Source organism: Polypterus senegalus, chromosome 2 (genome assembly GCF_016835505.1).
Source record: "Polypterus senegalus isolate Bchr_013 chromosome 2, ASM1683550v1, whole genome shotgun sequence".
NCBI classification, from domain to species: domain Eukaryota; kingdom Metazoa; phylum Chordata; class Cladistia; order Polypteriformes; family Polypteridae; genus Polypterus; species Polypterus senegalus.
Window position 1 is genome coordinate 187899354 of NC_053155.1, and position 19976 is coordinate 187919329.

General features: G+C 36.4%; 1 protein-coding gene across 1 annotated transcript in view; it reads right to left on the bottom strand.

Annotated features, from left to right (window-relative positions):
* Positions 1-19976, bottom strand: part of reps2 (RALBP1 associated Eps domain containing 2) — a 251133-nt gene that overhangs the window by 178178 nt on the left and 52979 nt on the right. The window contains exons 2-3 of the mRNA XM_039745045.1: positions 19858-19976; positions 11142-11320 (exon numbers count right to left, since the gene is read on the bottom strand). The exon at positions 19858-19976 is cut by the window's right edge and continues 5 nt beyond it. Coding sequence (XP_039600979.1) covers positions 11142-11320; positions 19858-19976 — 298 coding nt within the window. The remainder of the gene's footprint in view (positions 1-11141; positions 11321-19857) is intronic.

Sequence of the window (19976 nt, forward strand, 5' to 3'; positions counted from 1 at the left end):
GTAGATGTCAGCATTCTTTATGATTGAGCACCCCTGTTGTTTTTGAAATTAAATAGAGTTGGCTAGTTTCAAGCGTCAACTGGATGACAACATACACACAAGTACGCAAGACAAGCACATTAGTGAGTCTTCATTGTTTGTTAATTTTTATTTTTTTTTTAATTTGTGTTTTTTTAATTATATTTTTCTCAAACAATTAAAAAAAACACTTGATTTTCCTCCCAGGCAACGCTGGGTATTTTAACTAGTAATAATAATAATAATAATAATAATAATAATTATAATAATATTTTTTATTTAAAAGCCCCTTTCAAGGTACCCAAGGCCACTGTACAACAATACACATAATATCAAACAATCCAATGTATAAACAAAGTTAAGAAGAACAAAATGCAATATTAAAAAGATTTTAAAAAGTTTTAAGTCTAGATTTAAAAACAGACAATGAGGTACATGATTGGAGCTCCTAAGGAAGGGTATTCCATAGCCATGGTCAAGACACATTAAAAGCCCTGTCATCCATAGTGTGTAGGCTGCATAATGGAATGTTTAATAGCAAAAAGTCAGAAGAACAAAGTGAACATGATGGAGTATATGGACAGATAAAAGAAGACAAGCAAGGCGGAGCTAGACCATGAAGAGCCTTAAAAAATAAAAGAAGTTTATATTGAACTAGCAAAATACCTGAGCTTTGCAGTGGAGAAGTAGTGTGTTAAAGAAGTTTAAAAAGAGAAGGATTTGATTATCATTATTTCTTTCAATCAGGTTCGCATTTGGAGGACGTGTTGTTATGAAGTTACATTCCGTGTTTGTCAACCATTGTAAAGATAACAGGTTTCATTCATGAAGTGTTCACCATAAATGGCTACTTCGTGAATGTAAGATGTTTAACAGGCATTCCTGGTATTAACTTGTGCTAAACGTACCATGGTGTGACGTAAGGGTAGCTGACTGAAAAAAGGCAAGGAGGCACGTATTTTGAATGAAAAGGGAGAAGACATCGAAGGAGCTGAAAAGTGAGTAGGAAAAGTGTTTAAATAAAGAGCTAGGAAGGTAAATGGAAACAAGCAGCCAGTGGTAAAGCAAGGAAGACTTCGTAATAAGGACAGTTCGGTTGCACGTAGAAGGTGTAACAATAAGACTGTTAAGCCTTATGATAATGTTTTCGCACAGAGGATTTAGAGAGACGCACTGGGAGAAGTATAATGTGAACCTCTCTACAGTTTTATCTTCAGGTTGTAATGTTCATTAAATTTACATATCCTCTGGTCCATTGGCGGACAATGCATCTCACACCTAGGCCTTCAGTAGTACTCCTTCTGAATCAACCCGCCCCTCAAAAACTAATTTATGATTATAAAAACCATCTTAATATGCAGAAATATAGCATAAAGAGCTGCTGCATCACAGATAGATAACTCCTGTAGCCACAATAAATGCCTTTATTGAATAGACAAACCAGGGGTGAACAAGTTCCTTTCTACTGCAGCCACAGCCGCAACACACATAAAAAACATCAATAATAACTCATAAACTTGCAATATTAATTAGGAAAATCACAACATTTTACTCACCAAAAATTCTGATTATTTGTAAACAAAATCCATCCTGTCTTTCCTCAAAAACAGTTCAATTACTCTGTCGTACAGATTATCCGTGCGCTTCAGTTCCATCAAAAGTCCTTTCTATACGCCATCGAAGCTAATGCTGAAAGTTGAACCTGCCCTGTCGTATTTCTGGCATAAGTTTTAATTCTCTTTAGGGCCAAAAATGTCCGCTCGACAGAAGCAGCGTACACGGGAATGGTCACCGCCAAATATACCAATGTGAACAGCTGCCCCATGCTCTCATTCAGATTTTTCTGATGAAGGAAGTCCAGGAGATCAGTGGGAGATTTTCCTGCAAAATCATCCATGGCATATATTATAGTCAGTTCTGTTTTTAAGCCAGACAGATCAAAAACCGCTCCGTGGCTCTTGTGTTAAACTGGAGAAGGCTACATGCAGGAAATTTTTCTTGTATTCCCGAAACTTCTGGGGCTTAAGAAGCGTGACAAACATCAGGTTTTGGTGGTCTTGAAATGTGGTCTGTGTCTGGCAAATAATATTGTCCAGAATCCTGCCATGGAGTTGGCGTAGTGCTTGTAGCGAGGATTTTCTTGCTGAGGAGCACTTACGGTGCGTTCAGTGGCCTCGTAGAGTTCCTCATATCAGCTTCTATTAAATCAATGGGTCTGAATACGGTGACATTGCCGTACGCCTGCTAGATGGCCCTACTTACACCAACTCAAAATCTGATTGGTTGAAGCAACAGGTTAATCAACATTTATTCTGTGTTAGAGTGCATGCACAACGGATTGTGAAGGCCTCTCTGCCTGGCAACAAATGATGGCTGAAATGTGATTGGTTAAATGCTTTAATACGAAAATACATGCCTGGAAGCAGCACAACCATCGGAAAAGCTATGAAAGGAAGTGGACATACTATCTGGAATTACTTAATAAGTATTCATGGACAAAATATAATTAACATCAGTTTGTGCTTCAGATATTTTTACTTATGAATATGCTAAGCACAGTCCTTCACCCTGAATATTTTTCCTTATATGGGCAGGCACTCAATTACGTGCAGTGATGATGCGAGCGCTTAACTCCGCCTCCTACGGCCATCGAGCTGCAATCTATTACAGTATATGGACGAAAATAGGTTCCAGTTATGACCATTACACGTATAATTTTGAAATGAAACCTGCCCAACTTTTGGAAGTAAGCTGTAAGGAATGAGCCTGCCAAATTTCAGCTTTCTACCTACATGGGAAGTTAGAGAATTAGTGGTGAGTGAGTGAGTCAGTCAGTCAGTCAGTCAGTCAGTCAGTGAGGGCTTTGCCTTTTATTAGTATAGATATGGAAGGGAACAGGTAGCCAATGTAATTATAGAAATGTAGAGTAATATATTCCCAGGGTTTTAAGTGGGTAACCTCTCTTGCTGCCGAATAATACTGCTGCTATACACATTGTTATTTATTTAGACTCCAGGTGCTCTGGTTTCCTCATGCAGGTTAGGTGGATTGGCGATTCTAAATTGGCCTTAGTGTGTGCTTGTTGTGTGTGGGTGTATTTGTGTGTGTCCTGCGGTGGGTTGGCACCCTGCTCGGGATTGGTTTCTGCCTTGTGCCCTGTGTTGGCTGAGATTGGCTCCAGCAGACCCCCGTGACCCTGTGTTCGGATTCTGCGGGTTGGAAAATGAATGGATGGATGGATTTGGTGGTAAATGATAGAATGGGAAGGTAGCTACCATATACTGAATTAAGAAAGCATTCAGACCCCTTTCACCTTCTGCACACCTGACTGCTTTTTAAGTCCAACTTTAGAATCTTCTAAATTTAAAAAGCAGGGATACCCTTTTTGGAACACCAAAAAGGTGTTCAAAATTTTCCATTTGAAGAAAAAAATGTTACTTTGTTAATGAAAAAAACGCACACAATTCTAGGAATAAACAAAAACCTTAGTTATTTACCTTTTAATGGGGCACACATATTTTTAGACCACTACTGATAAGAAAAATGTACAGTTGAAAACAAAAAAGCACAACTAAACTGATCCCATATAAAACATAGGTGAGATGCAAAGTGACACACTGGTTTGCACTGCTGCCTAAAGGGTCCAGCCTTATAGAATTAAATGCAACACCTGGGGCCTCATGTATAAACGGTGCGTACGCACAGAAATGTTGCGTAAGAACTTTTCCACTTTCAAATCGCGATGTATAAAACCTACACTTGGCGTAAAGCCACGCACTTTTCCACGGTACTTCATAACTTGTGATGCGCAAGTTCTCAGCTTCAGTTTTGTAGACTGGCGGCACCCAGCGTCAAAGCAGTGCTACTGTTCCTGTGTGATTACTCCTTATTTTCATGACTCGGCTTTATAAATACACTGAAACTAACCGCATATTGTTTATTAGTGTAACGCATCTGATTGTAATTAACTTGTAACAATATAATGGTCCAGGGAACAGCCATAGTATTCCAAATACCATAACTGATTTAGCGTTGTTACTCTCACTGCACCTTCCTCTTCTTCTTATTTTTCTTCTTCTTCTTCTTTCAGCTCCTCCGATTAGGAGTTGCCACAGCGGATCATCTATTTCCATATTACTCTCACTGCACGACTCGGAGTATTTATACCACTGTATCTGAGTGTGAATCACAGCAGCAACTGATCGGAAGAATTATCGGTATACAGCTTCAAGGACACGCTGTCTCAGCCACTGCAAAACGTTTTAAAGCCTGTCCTGTATAGACCTCGCGGTTCAGAAACAGTTTCATCCAAGGAACTTTAAATGCACTCAATCAATTGCTCCATGTAGAACTGTTTGTACTTATAAGTACAATCACCCCACTGTAAACTTGCACTACAGTTATAATATCGCACAACCTGAGCCACTTTATAAAGCGCGTATTTACATATGATGGCGATATCATTTTTAAGGTGAAATGCAGCAAAATATGTTTGTTAAATTATACAGATAAAACTTTAACTTCATTTAAATCTATACTAATAAAAGGCAAAGCCCTCACTCACTCACTCACTCACTGACTCATGACTAATTCTCCAACTTCCCATGTAGGTAGAAGGCTGAAATTTGGCAGGCTCATTCCTTACAGCTTACTTACAAAAGTTGGGCAGGTTTCATTTCGAAATTCTACGCCTAATGGTCATAACTGGAAGGTATTTTTCTCCATTAACTGTAATGGAGTTGAGCTGGAATGATGTGGGGGCGGAGTTTCGTGTGACATCATCACGCCTCCCACGTAATCACGTGAACTGACTGTCAACGCAGTGCGTAGAAAACCGGGAAGACCTCCAAAAAGCGCTTAAGAAAACATGCATTATATAATTGAGAAGGCAGCGAAACAATAAGAAGCGAGCGAGTGACATATACTACCATATTCATGAGTGCTGCTACCTCGGAAAGAAAGCAAGGTGTAAACCTAAACTTTAAATTAAGTTCATAGACAGGCTACGCTGGCGTTTCACATGCCCACAGGTAATGCGGGATACAAGTTTAATGAGAGGACGCGGGATATAAGCGAGAGTTTTGATCACTTTGTAACTAAGTTAATATTGTAGGTGAAGGGGTGTGCTTATGCAAATTCCGAGACTGTGTTTGTGGGGATTGACAGTTAAAGGCGGTGGGGAGTCACGTCATCATCTCCCTCCCATTCATCTAATTTCGCTCTGAGCTGAGGTCCGCGGCTAACGCCGTCTTCCGAAGCAACTTCGTCAGACTGCCACCAAATACTCACAGAAAAATCCACAAGTTAATACACACGCTGTCTCTAGAGTTTCTCACACTGAATCCTCCAGGCACTACTTTCAAAAGGTTACATTGACAATCGTGTTACGTTATTTTTAAAATCTTTCCTTTTCTTAGCACAAGCACAGCTGAGAAGCTTCGATGCATGTGCTCCATAACGCGTTAAAAATAATGCATTTAATCACACTTTGCATTACAAGCAAAGGGAGCTTTTGTCAATGCATGATTTCCTGGTACACGATTACATTGATCAAGCGCATCCCGATTCATTTTACCCTCGCACCACCTTAGTTTGAGAAGAAGTATGAAAAATATGAGGTTAACACAGAAAAACAGATCACCAATTCAAGCTTTATGAATAATCGATTAAGCCATCAATAATTGTTTTGGTAAAGCCATCCTCCTTCCATTTTATAATTTTTCCGCCACTAGCCATGATTAAATGAGCGGTAAAAAGTAAGAGTAAGCGAGGGTGACTTATTTAGGCAGGCATATATATGACAGCAACACTCATGACAATGTCAATCATGTTACGTTATTATTAAAATGTTTCCTTTTCTTTTCATTACTTCTTTAACACACTACTTCTCAACTGCGGTAGCGGGTATTTTGATATATATATATATATATATATATATATATATATATATAATATATGAATGACCTCCAAAGAGCTGAGACTTTTGATATCATGACGTGTCTGCAAAAACTGTGGTCTCCTGCCCTGCAAAAGTCGAGCAGCCAGCGCGCATGCATAGCTGTGCCAGCCTTTGAGACGCTGACTGCGCTTCTGCCTTAAGTCAAAGTGAGCACTTTTAATTTTTTTCATCCTCCCCCTGCGCTATAGCCCAGACAAGTGCAAACCACGGGACCCCTTTTCTACACCATGGCAAAATAATATTAAGGCGATTCACACTTTCTTTTGCATTATGATTATGAGGTCCTCACCTCGGATTATGAAGACACGCACAGGAGTGGAGGACTGACAGTGCCATCACAGCCGATTAATGGCGGGGCGTCTCACCAGTCTACACAAGACCCACCGCGACTGTCCCCAAAAGCGATCATAGCGTCAGCGAACACATCTCTCTATACTATATAAAAGAAAAAGGCAACTTTCCTTTCTTTACACCTTTTTTCCTTTTATCCCAAACCAAAGCCTTTCTCTCTTAACACTGCAGAGGACACAAAACTAATTTTCTTTAAATGCCGGTAAGGCACATTACCAGAGGCACAAATTTGAGCGTTCACATAGAAAATGTCATTTCTATACCACAGCCGTCGTGTAGCGCCTTTCAAAAGGGATCTACTACCGAGAGATGATCCATATACATTTTAGCTGCTGTTAGTTACTTACCTGTTGTGTTACACAGTCTTTAAAATGTAGTTTACCCAAACCACTCCAGTAGTGCTCAATGTACCTGTACTTCTTAAAGCGTTAATGTTTTACTGTTTAATAACTTATAGACTATATTTTATTATTTTTCCCTTGCACTCAGTGACCAAAGCTATACACACACATACAGACACATACACACATACACACAATATATGTATGTGTATATATATATATATATATATATATATATATATATATATACACACACACACATACATACACACATATATATAATTTGTTTGTGTGTATGTATGTGTGTGTATATATGATGTAGATAGGTATATATATATATATATGTGTATATGTAGATATGTATATAGATATGTAGATATGAAGATATGTATGTGTGTGTATATATATATATATATATATATATTATATATATTATATATATATATATATATATATATATATATATATATATATATATATATATATATGACAGCAACAATCAAGCTGTGAGAAAACAGTAAAAGGAGGCGTGTCAGGCGTCGTGGTACATTTTCTGATGCAGCTAGACGAAAATAACTTTGTGGCGCTGCCACCAAATACACAAAACAATTACATTGACAATCATGTTACGTTATTTTCAAAATGTTTCCTTTTCTTTCTCTTTCCTTCTTTAACACACTACTTCTCGCTGCCAAGGCGGGTATATATATATATATATATATATATATATATATATATATATATATATATATATATATAGATATGAGAACAACACTCATATCAATGACAAACAATTACATTAACAATCATGTTACGTTATTTTTAAAATTCTTAACACACTACTTCTCCGCTGCGAAGCGCGGGTATTCTGCTAGTAATCTATATTCTTCACTGGGAGTATCGTTAAGGATAGAATAATTAAACATGTACTACGAAGATATTTCAGTGTTCTTTAAACGTTTTGAAGAATCGGCGCTAAGCTTACAGGTGGCTTAACGTCTATTACAGAGCTGATTGTATGGCGATCGGTTACTTGGGGAAAGAAAAGCACTGACTGCAGTGACGGCTACGCCAATATATATTGAATATAAAACAGAAAGAGAAAATAGCAACTCAGCTAAAAACGTAGCGACGAATTTCCATAAAAGTTAAATGCTTGTGTCATGAGCACGAGGCGGCTATTTAGTGTCTGCAACGGACGTGGCCATCCACCGTGCATAAGCTACCTTACTGACGGGCGGGCGAAGGAGCCACCGATTCTTCCTCTGCCCAGTGTCACCACAAGACTAGAGCAGCCCCTGAGTACTGCTGCAATAAATTATTTCGCGAAGTGAAACACATGTTTAATAACGTGCTTTAACTCCTATCATCATAAAAATGATATCACGTATACATCGCAGTATTTTAGTTATTCAGAGAGCTGTAATATCACGAATGTAATGGACTCTGTGTCCAGTTGGAGGAAGAGAGCCAGTTTAAGAAGCAAGTAGTGATTCACACACATAGAGTACATAGAAGATCAAATACAAAACAAAGCATTTAACGTGCTACTTTAATTACGATGTGATTTGAGAAACTAGTTGATTAAACGATTTTAAGATGAAGTTTATGATGTTCTACTTTAATGACAAAATAAACTAAGTGATTAAAGTGGTAATGTCGAGATTGAAGTTGACATTTCGTGCTTTTTCCCCACCGTGTGCCTTTTTTCTCTGTACCCTAATAAGCTTTCATATGACACTCAGACAGTGGGCTTACAACTCGGCTTTTCCTTCGGCGACTTTGATATGTGACTTCTTTTTTATTTCCGGCAATGTGCGATTTTGTGAATGTGTGCTTTCAAGTTTCTCCAACACGCTATGTCACTCGATCAACTTTCTTTTGTTGATTATACCACGGTTTATTTGAACAAATAGTATGTTTTTCCTTTGCCTCCACTTGGTATTCGCTGAAATTCTTATATTTACCCTGTGCTTTTCCCATTGTCTTTTCACAGACGGTTGCACTTAAGGGTGATTTATATTGATTTGCATATTCAAAGAGGTGTAATTCTGGGAGGAGTTGGGGCGTTACATAAAGCGCACGCGGCGTTAGTTTTCACGCTGATCGGGATTTATGTAGTGGAAGAACGTGGAAGTTGGAGTACGCACAGATTCCTGCATCTGGATTTTTCTGTGCGTAAGCACATTTCGGCTTTTGTGCTTACGCCATGTTATAGTGCGAGTTCTACGCACGCCGTTATACATGAGGCCCCTGGTCATTGTCTGTGTGAAGTTTTCATGTTCTTCCTACTGTATGTGTGCTTGTGGTTTCCTCCATGTACTCTGATTTCCTTCCTATATATCTAGACTTAGGCATGTTAGGTAACTGGCAATTCCATGTTGGCTGTGCATGGAAGTGGACATTCTGATGGACTAGCACAACATCCTCAATCTTGCCAGGATAAGGTCTGGTGCCCTACAACCCCATTGGATGAAATCGATTTGAGAACGTTATGTTATGAAGCACAAAAGAAACATGTAGATCCAGGCTCGAAATAAATACACTTCCAAATTTGAAACATTAGTACCATAAATAAATACTATAGCCTAAATGGATCAAGAAGACTTTATTAAAATTGCAATCCTAAAAAGAGCATAAATAAAAGAGATCTAGGGATCTAACAAAATATTAAAGTGGTTAAGAAAGAATAAAAGTGTAAGGGTCAATAACACAAAAAGAACATATTTTTATTTATTATTATATAACTAAAAAGAACACCAAGAAAATTGAGAGATATAAAAGGAACAGAATATTAAATAAACAGAAAACAAAAAAATAAACTAAACATTTCACCCAAGTATTTGCAAAGAAACATAAATGGAATGCATCAGGCAGAAGCATAAACAACCTTCATGTTCTGCATTTAAATATTTTAAAATAGAAGAATAGTCAGATGTGCTTGAGGCACAAGGTGTGTTGAAATGTAAAAAGAAATCTCCAGCATCTGATGAGTTTTTGGCAGTACTACTTAAAGAATTCAAAGATATTATCTATAAATCCTTTGTGCATTTCTGCATTCACTTAATCTGAGAGAAGTATTTGATGACTGCAAACTAACAAATGTGATTCAAGAAGGGAGACAAAATGGATAAAAGTAATTAAAGAGCAATAAGTCTTACTTATCTCCTATATAATATATTGAAACTATAATCCATACATATATACATTCTCAAACCCACTTAGTACAATTCAGGATGGCCTGCCTTAACAACAACAGGTACAAGGTAGGAAGTAACCATAGACAGGGCGCCAGCCGATCTCAGGGCAAGCACAAGCACACACCTGTACTTACTCAAACTGGGACCAACTTGGAGTTGCCAATTAAGCTAACTGCACACTTTTGGGGATTTAGGAGGATAAATGGGACGCTCTTAGAAAAAGCATTTCAGACACAGGTAGAATGTGCAGACTCCACACAGACAAACATCAGGATCAGGATTCAAATCCAGGACACTAGATTTGTAAAGAGATAGTGCTAGTCCATGAACCACCATGCAACCCAAAAACTACTTGCATAAAATAATATACTAAACAGCCTATATACTGTAAGTGTATGACAGGAAGATCTTGACAAAGCAGTCTGTTAGAATTTTTTCAACAGACAACTGGATAGCAGACATTTTTTATCAAAAAGCCTCTGATTTTATTTCTGCATCAAATATGAAGTCAAAGTTAACTTGCCAGGCTTGTTTGTAAACCAGGGACTATAAGTACAGGGCGAGGTCATTAGATTTTCAATACTGGGTAAACAACTTAAATAGATAAAGACAAAAAGAACAAAAAAATTATCAAAGAAAACCTATAAGAAGCAATTTTTGAAAATGTTGATGAGGTTTATTTTGATGCAACATTGTCATCCTCTAGGCAATATGCAAAATCAGTTATATAGGGAACAAATTTTGCATTGTTAAACTATATTTAAACATAAAACAAGTGAGATTATGTCTTACTAATAATGGATGGTTTTCAAATAGTTTCTGAAAATCATTTTATCAATGCTTATCTATGTCTAGGATTTAGTGAAAAATTTTTGTTTTACAGAAGGTTGTTAAAATCAGTACCTAAATATATAAAGAATCCTGAGCACCAGTGAAAGCAAGATATGCAACTAATGCTAAATATGACTTAACAAACAGAAATGAAAACACATAAAACAATTAACCTAGTTATATGGTTAAGCATGTTAGCAACTAAGAAATTTTTAGTATGTCAGAAACTTTTTGAGCTAAACGTCCTTTTCTTGACATTTTTTTATATTAATTTGAAGTACATATGAAATTATATGTTCTACAGGTATAAGCTCACTGTAAGGTGCATCTAGACTGGTACAAGGTATAGTACGTTTTTGTTTGTTTTTTTTTTTTTATAACCAGGCATACTAGACTTCATTCATTAGTTTTACAAAAGTAACACAGAACTTGTCTGCATACCTGCTTTTCTGTCATGCCTTCACTGTGCTTTAGGTAGTTTTTGGTAAGTGTGGGACGAGGGATTTTCACTGCTAGCATCCCCGAATGAGGCCCAGAGATTTCTGCACTCTTGGAATGACTGGAAATCCTTAATTCTGAAGAATCGTTCTTCAACCCCATGAACTGCGGAAGGGGAAGTTCTAGAGAGAAAAAGTATTACAAAGGTATGTAATATCTATTTGTTAGTTTCCAACAAAATTATTGTCCTGAATAATTCATATACAAAAGAAAAATAAAAAACAAAAATAAAATAAAGTGTAAAATTTGTCCAACTTATTAACTTGATTAATTTTACCTTATTGAATAAACTAATAGCAAGGCCACAGTTTATGTTTTCAATAATTGTAACTCTTTAAATTTGATTTTCTTTTATAAAACTATAATATTTTCTTCAGTCATCAAGATAATGCAATCCCCTAATATCAGTTTATGTTTTACTGTAAAATCCAGAATAAGGAAAAAAAACTTCTTAACACTTTAGTTTTGGTGTCCTATGCTAGCTTGATAAGCTGGGAAGCGGTGACTCACTGAGCTCTATTAGTCATGAATTTGAAGGAGAAGGAAAGAGACAATTGGGTTAGTGTGAAGTGATCTTAAAGGCTCAACTGCTTAAGAATTACAGAAGGCTCAGAGGTGCACGGAAATCTCTGACCTCACGAGTGACTGTGGAACTTAGATGGGAGTGATCCTAAGTGTAATTCTAAAGATATCACATAACTAGAAACGATAAGAGTCTGGTGTTAGGAAAGTTTGGGGTGCACAGAAAGAAATAAACTAACAAACAAGCCAAGAGATGAGAGGTGAGAAAGGGTTTGCTTATGAATACTTTTATGATAGGCAAGTTGATAAGTAACTTAACCCCGAACTGATTAAGACAGGTACAGAAATGAGGTATGGTTTTGTTTATGTTTGCTGTGAAACTTCAGATTTTCCCTGTTTTCATCCTTCCTGTGTTATTTGCAACAAGTGTTGCCATTTTTGCTTATTTACTGGCCTCATCTAGGTTTATTCTGGGTGCCGAGAATCTCAAGGGCTCCATCCATATACAAGAACTAAGAAATTAACTGAACTATAAACTTTTTTTTGCTTTATTTATAGGATTTTTAAAAGCAAGTTTACATAGATTGATTGACAGAAATATTGTTCTGAAAAAGAAAGTAACTAGAACATGACCCAATAATTGTCTGGATTTACTCATGCTTTATCTCATGTCCTTCACATCATATGACACTAATAATAGTGATTTTAATTAATAAGTGGCCTAGAATAGCCTGTGAAATGATGATGTAGCCCAGTGCAAAAATAAACAAGCAAAAACGCTACCTGCAAGCACCACCATAGCCAACAGTCCACAGTAAAATCATATTTCAGACACAGGAATCAAATGAAGGGCTACTTTAACAGAAATGCATTAAGCTGATGCAGAACAAACTTATTACATTTTTTGGGATTAATATGTGTCACACATGTGCACTTGAGAGACATTTTATGAGCTTAAATATATGTATGTTCCCGACAAACCAGAGGTTGACGCTGCCCACAAACTCTTTTTTTTATTCCCCTGCAGACCAGCCGACAAACTCTCCTCTTAAAGTCACTTCGGTCTTCAAAAGCCAACCAACATCACTACCTCTTCCGGTACTCAAAATCCCACCTCCACCCGATGTTATTTCCTATTCCCAGAATTCCATCATCCCGTTATGTCACTGTTTATCAGCTATATATGGCAGCCATTTTTCATTTACTTCAGTTCTGTTTTGAGCTCACGTCTGTAAAGACATATCAACACAACCTTTTTCCAAGTATACGGGGTGGATCCCCAAATCGTTCCCTTTGTTTCGTGTATTTTTTTAAATGTGTAAATAAGGTAGTATTATGAGGATTTTCTGCAATTATAACATTATCTATTGCAGGAGCATATTGATTAATTAAAGCAGGCTTTAGCTAGAGTTGGTGCCTCAAAACTCCACAATCCTGGATTCACATCGCGGCCTGTTCACACTCATAATTTGCACGTTTTTGCAGTGTCTGAATAATCTTTTCTCTAGGTGCATCGATTCCATTCAAATTCTAAAGAAAATAAAACTGATAATTCTGAACTAGCACTATAAAGATTAGTGTAGCTGCATGTTTGAGCAAGAATCAAAAATGGTCAGTTTACTAGTAACAGCATGTGGCACTCAAGACTTTAATAATGAAACATATGCAATTTAAATAAGTCCACTGAACAGCAGGACAGGATTTACAGTATTACACTCATGACTGAGCCTATTACAGTCACTTCTCTTTACTTTGCCAATAATATATCAACAACTAATAGCCCGTTCAGAATAGATATACCTTAGAAGTGGTTTATGTATCAAATTCTGTAAGGAAAGTCCAAGGACCTGATGATATCACTTTGGATAACAAACAAATAAGATGATAATTGCTGCATTATCATCAATGCTACGAATCAGAGCATGGACAACATTAACTGTGTATTATAAAAAAATAAAATCTGACCAACTGAAGAACATGCTAATAATGGCCAGCAAAACCCTCACGTAAAAGTTTTTTATATGAATGACGACAAAGACTGAAACAAATCAGTGAAGTTGATAAGACCGTGGACTTTCATGGTTGGTTTAAAAAAAATTTTAAATAGTGTTATGAAAACAAAAATAGTGTAAATGTGGCATAAACAAAGCAACTGTCTTATAGGCTTTATTTTCAATTTTATTTACAAATTCTTTAAACTACTTTTATACATTTTCAAATCCATCCATCCAGTTCAGAGTAACAGCTACATGCAACAAAGCATGTAAGGCAAGAAACATCTCTGGATAGAGTGACTGTCAATTGTAGGGCACAAACATTGTTGCTGTCTGCTTTCAGGCCAATTTATACTTACCAATTAACCAAAGACACTGTACAATTTAAGCACAAAAATACTTTGTAAATAACAGAATTATTTCTTTGAAAAAAGAAATCATGGCAAAGTATTTCAAAGAACAGTTGATTAATCTTATTAAAAATACAAAGCTGTCTCATATAAATTATCGACAAACTAGATCTGCAACACTTTTTTTTAGAAAGAACAGTAAAAATTTTATCTACAAATATTCTTCTAGCAGACTTTGTAAAGCTGACAATTAGTTATTGCACTGAAATATCCTTTTAGCTTGGAAACTTTTTAATTTATGCATTTACTATATTGTAAAAAAAAAAAAAAACTGTCCCTCCAGCAAATTTTATTGGCTGAAGTGTAAGTTTTCTTTTTAATCCATTTCAATGCTTTTTAAGATATTTTACTCCCTCAACCCTTAGGTAATTATATTTATAGTAAATAATACTATTTGTAGTGATAACACACTGTAAGGGGTTATTTGGGTAATAACAATGAACACAGTTTTGGCCAATCAAAATTACAACACTGAAGAGCACAGAAGTTGCATTGTAAAGTTTACCAATCACAGTTTTACATGCCCTCTCCTTAAGTGTGCAGAGAGACATAAAACTATGAGGAGAAACAGCACAGTGAGAGACAAATAACCATCCATCCACCCATCTTCTAAACTGTGCTTTTCTAGAGCAGGGTCACAGGGAAGATAAAGCCTCTCTCAGCAAGCATTGGGCATAAGGCAGGAAACATTCTTGGACTTGGTGCCACCTCACTGCAGGGTGAATACACACACACACATACATACATACATACAAGCCAATTTACCAATATGGGCTGTGAGAGGAAACCCATGCAGACACAAGGCGAACACAGCAAATTCCACGAAAGAAGCACCCAGAACTTACGCCACCCTGCCACCTAAGACAAATTACCGTGTCTAGGAAATTGTTGCCCTTTGTTTCTCATCTCATGTTTTTCTCCAAAATCATTGGAGCCTTAAGCATAAATTCTGGAAAACTTGTTTGTCACTGTGTGTGTGTACCCTGTAGTACACTGGCACACTACCCAGGGAAAGATCCTGCCTTGTTTGCATTGTAGGCTAGAACGGCTCTGTACTAAAACAGGTGGGGTTGGAAAATGAAAAAATTAAAATATTTTATTTAATTTGAAAGAAGCTGTCAGTCAACAGAAGTCCATATAAGGCACACTTCAGGATGTGGGCAGTCAAAAAACAGTTCATCCCACCTTGCCCCTTAACAGAAAAGTCCATCTGTTTTCATAGATAGGGATCCTATACATACTTGGGAATGGGCTCCATATGAGAGACAGTTAACAAATTACTTATATCATCCATAATTTAGAAATACTGGCCCAAATAATGACTTAACTACTTGATAATATGATCTCAATATTGTTAACTTACATTATTAACTAGTGATTCATGTGTTTCACATAGATATACTGGTCTGCAATGTTTTAAAGGACAGATAAAGGACAAACACATTTCTCCAGTTTTGATGTCACTACACTGGTTGCCTGTGTCATTCAGGATTGACTTTAAAATACTGCTTATGGTTTATAAAGCCTTAAATAATCTCGCTCCATCTTATATATCGGAATGCCCGACACATTATATTCCAAATCGTAACCTTAGATCCTCAAATGAGTGTCTCCTTAGAATTCCAAAAGCTAAACTTAAAAGAAATGGTGAGGCGGCCTTCTGCTGTTATGCACCTAAAATCTGGAATAGCCTGCCAATAGCAATTCGCCAGGCAAATACAGTAGAGCACTTTAAAACACTGCTGAAAACACATTACTTTAACATGGCCTTTTTATAACTTCACTTTAACTTAATACTGATACTCTGTATGTTCAATTCATCATAATAACTATTCAAAGTGGCTCCAAAATCTGTACTGACCCATACTCTCTCTTCTGTTTCTTTTTCCGGTTTCTTTTTGGTGGCGGCACCTACTCAAAGCATCATGATGCACCAACATTGATGGACTGAAAGCCAGAATTCTACGTGACCATCATCATCAGGTCCTTCCATGAAAACCCTAAATACAAAGAGGACTGTTTGATTTATGTTAGGTAGATTGCCCAGAGGGGACTGGGCGGTCTCTTGGTCTGGAACCCTACAGATTTTATTTTTTTTCTCCAGCATTTGGAGTTTTTTTTTTTTGTTTTTTCTGTCCACCCTGGCCATTGGACATTACTTATTCTATGTTAATTAATGTTGACTTATGTTTATTTTTTATTGTGTCTTCTATTTCTCTATTCATTTTGTAAAGCACTTTGAGCTACATTTTTTTGTATGAAAATGTGCTATATAAATAAATGTTGATTGATTGATATATTAATTGATTTACAGAAATATTTAAATACTGTAACATAAAACAATCCATGTGTGGTAGTTATCTTCAAAACATTATAAACTACTAAGAGATGGATGAAACTAAAAACAGTCTAAAACCATGTATTTTTCTTACTGCCAGTTAAATTGTCTTCATTTCATTTAGAATATTTTTTGCAGGCATCAAAAAGGTACTGCAATATTATTATACCACACTAGTTATAAGTAACTGTGGCCACTTATGCCTGAGTACCTATGATGTGACACCACAATATTTCAAAGTTGTTTGTGTATGTTGCAATAAATTCACAAGTCAATCAAAAGCAATAATAGTATCTTTACATACCCAAGGGAGTCGTGTAAGTTTCCATGTTGTTTGCTCTCTTTTATTATTAAAGCATGCAAGTTGCACATGTATATGCAAGCAGCACATCACAGTGGAGTGAATCTGCTTTAATCATATATCCTACCTACATTGAGCCACAAACAGCAAGCATTGCCATTGGGCCACTGAGGTTCACAGCATTTTAATGATGTATAGTTATCTATGATTGGTCATTCATATTATATGTCACAACTGTGTGTAAAAGGCAGGAAATAAACTGCTTGTGTAGCAGCTAATCTTTATGTACCATTACACACAAAGCTTGAGTCAGATTCTGATCACAGGTTTGATTCTATTGACAAAAATACATTTGCTGATGTCGTTGATGCTACATTTGATTGGAAGTATTGGTCATAGACTAACTCTGAAACACTGCTGCATGTAGCTTTACAGTTTAAGCATCACAGGATCAATTACCATACCTGGACACTGTCTGCTGCACTTTCTTTCTGCTTGAGACTTGTGCATGATATAAAACACACACACACACACAGAAGGGATTTATAATGCTGTGCAATATTTTTTATCCTGTTTCTAATCATGCTTGCTTCTCCCATTCCCCATGCAGAAATGAGAGCGATTACAAGTGGAAAATAAAATTAAAGAGCAGTCCATGGAATGTTGTTTGAATACTGTCAATCCCGGTGCAGGAGCAGGGGGTCATTTATACTGTGAATAAGTCTTATGTGCTTGCAACCCTGCGACAGAAATCTGCGACCCAAAAGTGGCTGAGAATGTGTGATGTGTGTAACTGGCTTGAGGGAGAAACTGTTCAGGACTGTTTTCTGCCATTTGCCCAAGGCTGCCAGCAAAGGCATTGTTCCCACCCTGTAACCCAAAACTGGAAGAAGTTGGTAAGGAAATGTATGTATGTATTTATTTTATTCCAGAAGTGCAATGCAAGAAAAAAAGAAAAACCAACAATAAGTAAATAAAAATATACTCAACATTTGTAGGGAAACTGAAACAGAAGGCAAGAGAAGATGTGTAAACTGTTGCATAAAAACCTCGGTCTACTGTACGAAATGTAAGGTTCTCTGTGTCTAGTGATAAGTAGAAATTGTTTCAAAGACAGGCATGAAAAATAATATTGAAAGTAAATGTTTGTATGAGTACGTAATTATACATACACATTTACAAATTGTTTTCTATTTGCCACAGAATGATATAAAGTGTGTGTGTGTGTGGGTGTATATTTTTTTTGTAAAAAATAAAAAAAATAACTGCCACTGTAATATTTGTTCTGAGAAGTTGTTTAGGTGCTGGAGATGATACATTTCTAAAATGGGGACACCTTATGCCAAACAGTATAGCTTTGCAATGCCAAAAGATACGACACCTAAACATAGCACTGACAATGAAATCAGACTTGTTGATTGAATGCAGTACTTTCCCCTACTCTGGGGCTTCCCCACATTAAAGGACCCAGGGATAAAGACAGTTACAAACCAAAGAAAGAACGGCTTATCGGAGACGAATCCAAGTGATAAATTGTTATTAGATTTCTGTAATACTCAAATATCATCAATAACAAAGAACACAATTAAAACAATATCCAACAATTGCCTGATTTTAGCTGTGTGTCAAAGTGTTAATTTATAAACACCTGGTGGTGAACTGGGTTAGACAGTCAGAGAGTAACTAGACACAGCCTTACAGCTTAAACAGGTGGTGGGAATGTCTTGGTAGCAGTTGTTGGATACATGTTTTTGACTACCCCTCCACAAAAGCTTCTCCTCAGTCTAACTGGAGGGCAGGAAAATCTCTTTTGTGGACCTCAAGAAGCTTTACCAAAAAGATATGTGGTCTACCATGCCAAGTAATGTTAACTTTATATTGACTCTTCAAACATTGGGATAATTTACAATAATTATTTATAAATCTATATAATATAAGCCAATCTCTGTCCATTCAGCATTATCACTTTGTTAGACATTAACATTTGTGATGCACCATCAATTGGAATGTACTTTGTAATTCATGTAGTGGTAGAATGCATTACATTTCTCATTCCAACAGATGGTGCATCAAAAATATTAGCACTACTATTTAAAATTCTAGACCAAATGTTGCATAACTAAGGCAACAGACAAACCGACACTATAACGTACTGAAAGTAAATTTGAATCGGCAATAATATAGGAAATAAAACAAAAGATAGAGCAAGTACTAATCTCATTTGAGTTCATTAAACATTCTAATGATCTGCTATCATTAACATAGCAAAATGAGAGATGTAAAAAAATCATGTAAATAAAGTCTGAGACCTCCATTTTCATATTCTCAGTTACTTTCTTCTGTGAGACACTCAATGGTATTTTCTATGTTAGCCCTTTTTATTTACTACAAATTTTTTTCCTGTTTTCTTTATCAAGTTATAGCGTCACTTGTATGTGCCATCTGTTAGAATGAAAAATGCATTGCATTTTATTAGCACACATGACAGACACATTGGAATTTGATGTGTAAAAGAAGTAAATGCCCTTGAGTGAATGTGCCACCAGAGAAAGTGTAGGTTTTAAAGACTGTAGTTACAATTTTTTAAAATCAGTTTAATTAGATGATACTTCTGCACTTAGATGTAAGCCCTAGATTAAGAGTTAATTCCAGCAAGTACTGAATAATCGTCTGTTCATTCATTTTCAGGTGTGTTTTTTTGATTAAATGAAAGCAGTGTTTCAAGCCTATCTAAGTAATAAAACAAATGGTGAAAGGTAGGAACCAGTTCTGGATTCAGTGACTGTCTAATGAAAGGTGATCATGTACACACATACAGAGTTATATGTTGAATCATGCTAAGCAAATTGGAGTTGTTTGGAGCTATAAGCTAGTAAATCTCACAATGCACTATTATGCCACACATTAATACTCATGAAATACTCCAAATAAAGTTTCATTTGGTAAATAATGAAAAAATGTATTAATAAACAGGAAGATGTTTATGGTAATCCATAGCTATGAACCTGTTCATCTTTAAGCAGGTACTGAAAAAATGGGTTGTTTTCCATTTGACATGCCGTCATAATCTTCTAGAAAGCGGCTTACTACTTACCACTCTTAATACTTTCTATCCGTACTGGAAGACCTGATTGTGCTGCAGCTATTAACTTCAGAGCAACAAAAAACTGTCGGGTGCCAAAATACCCCAGGCGCTTTGCTCCACATAGTTCA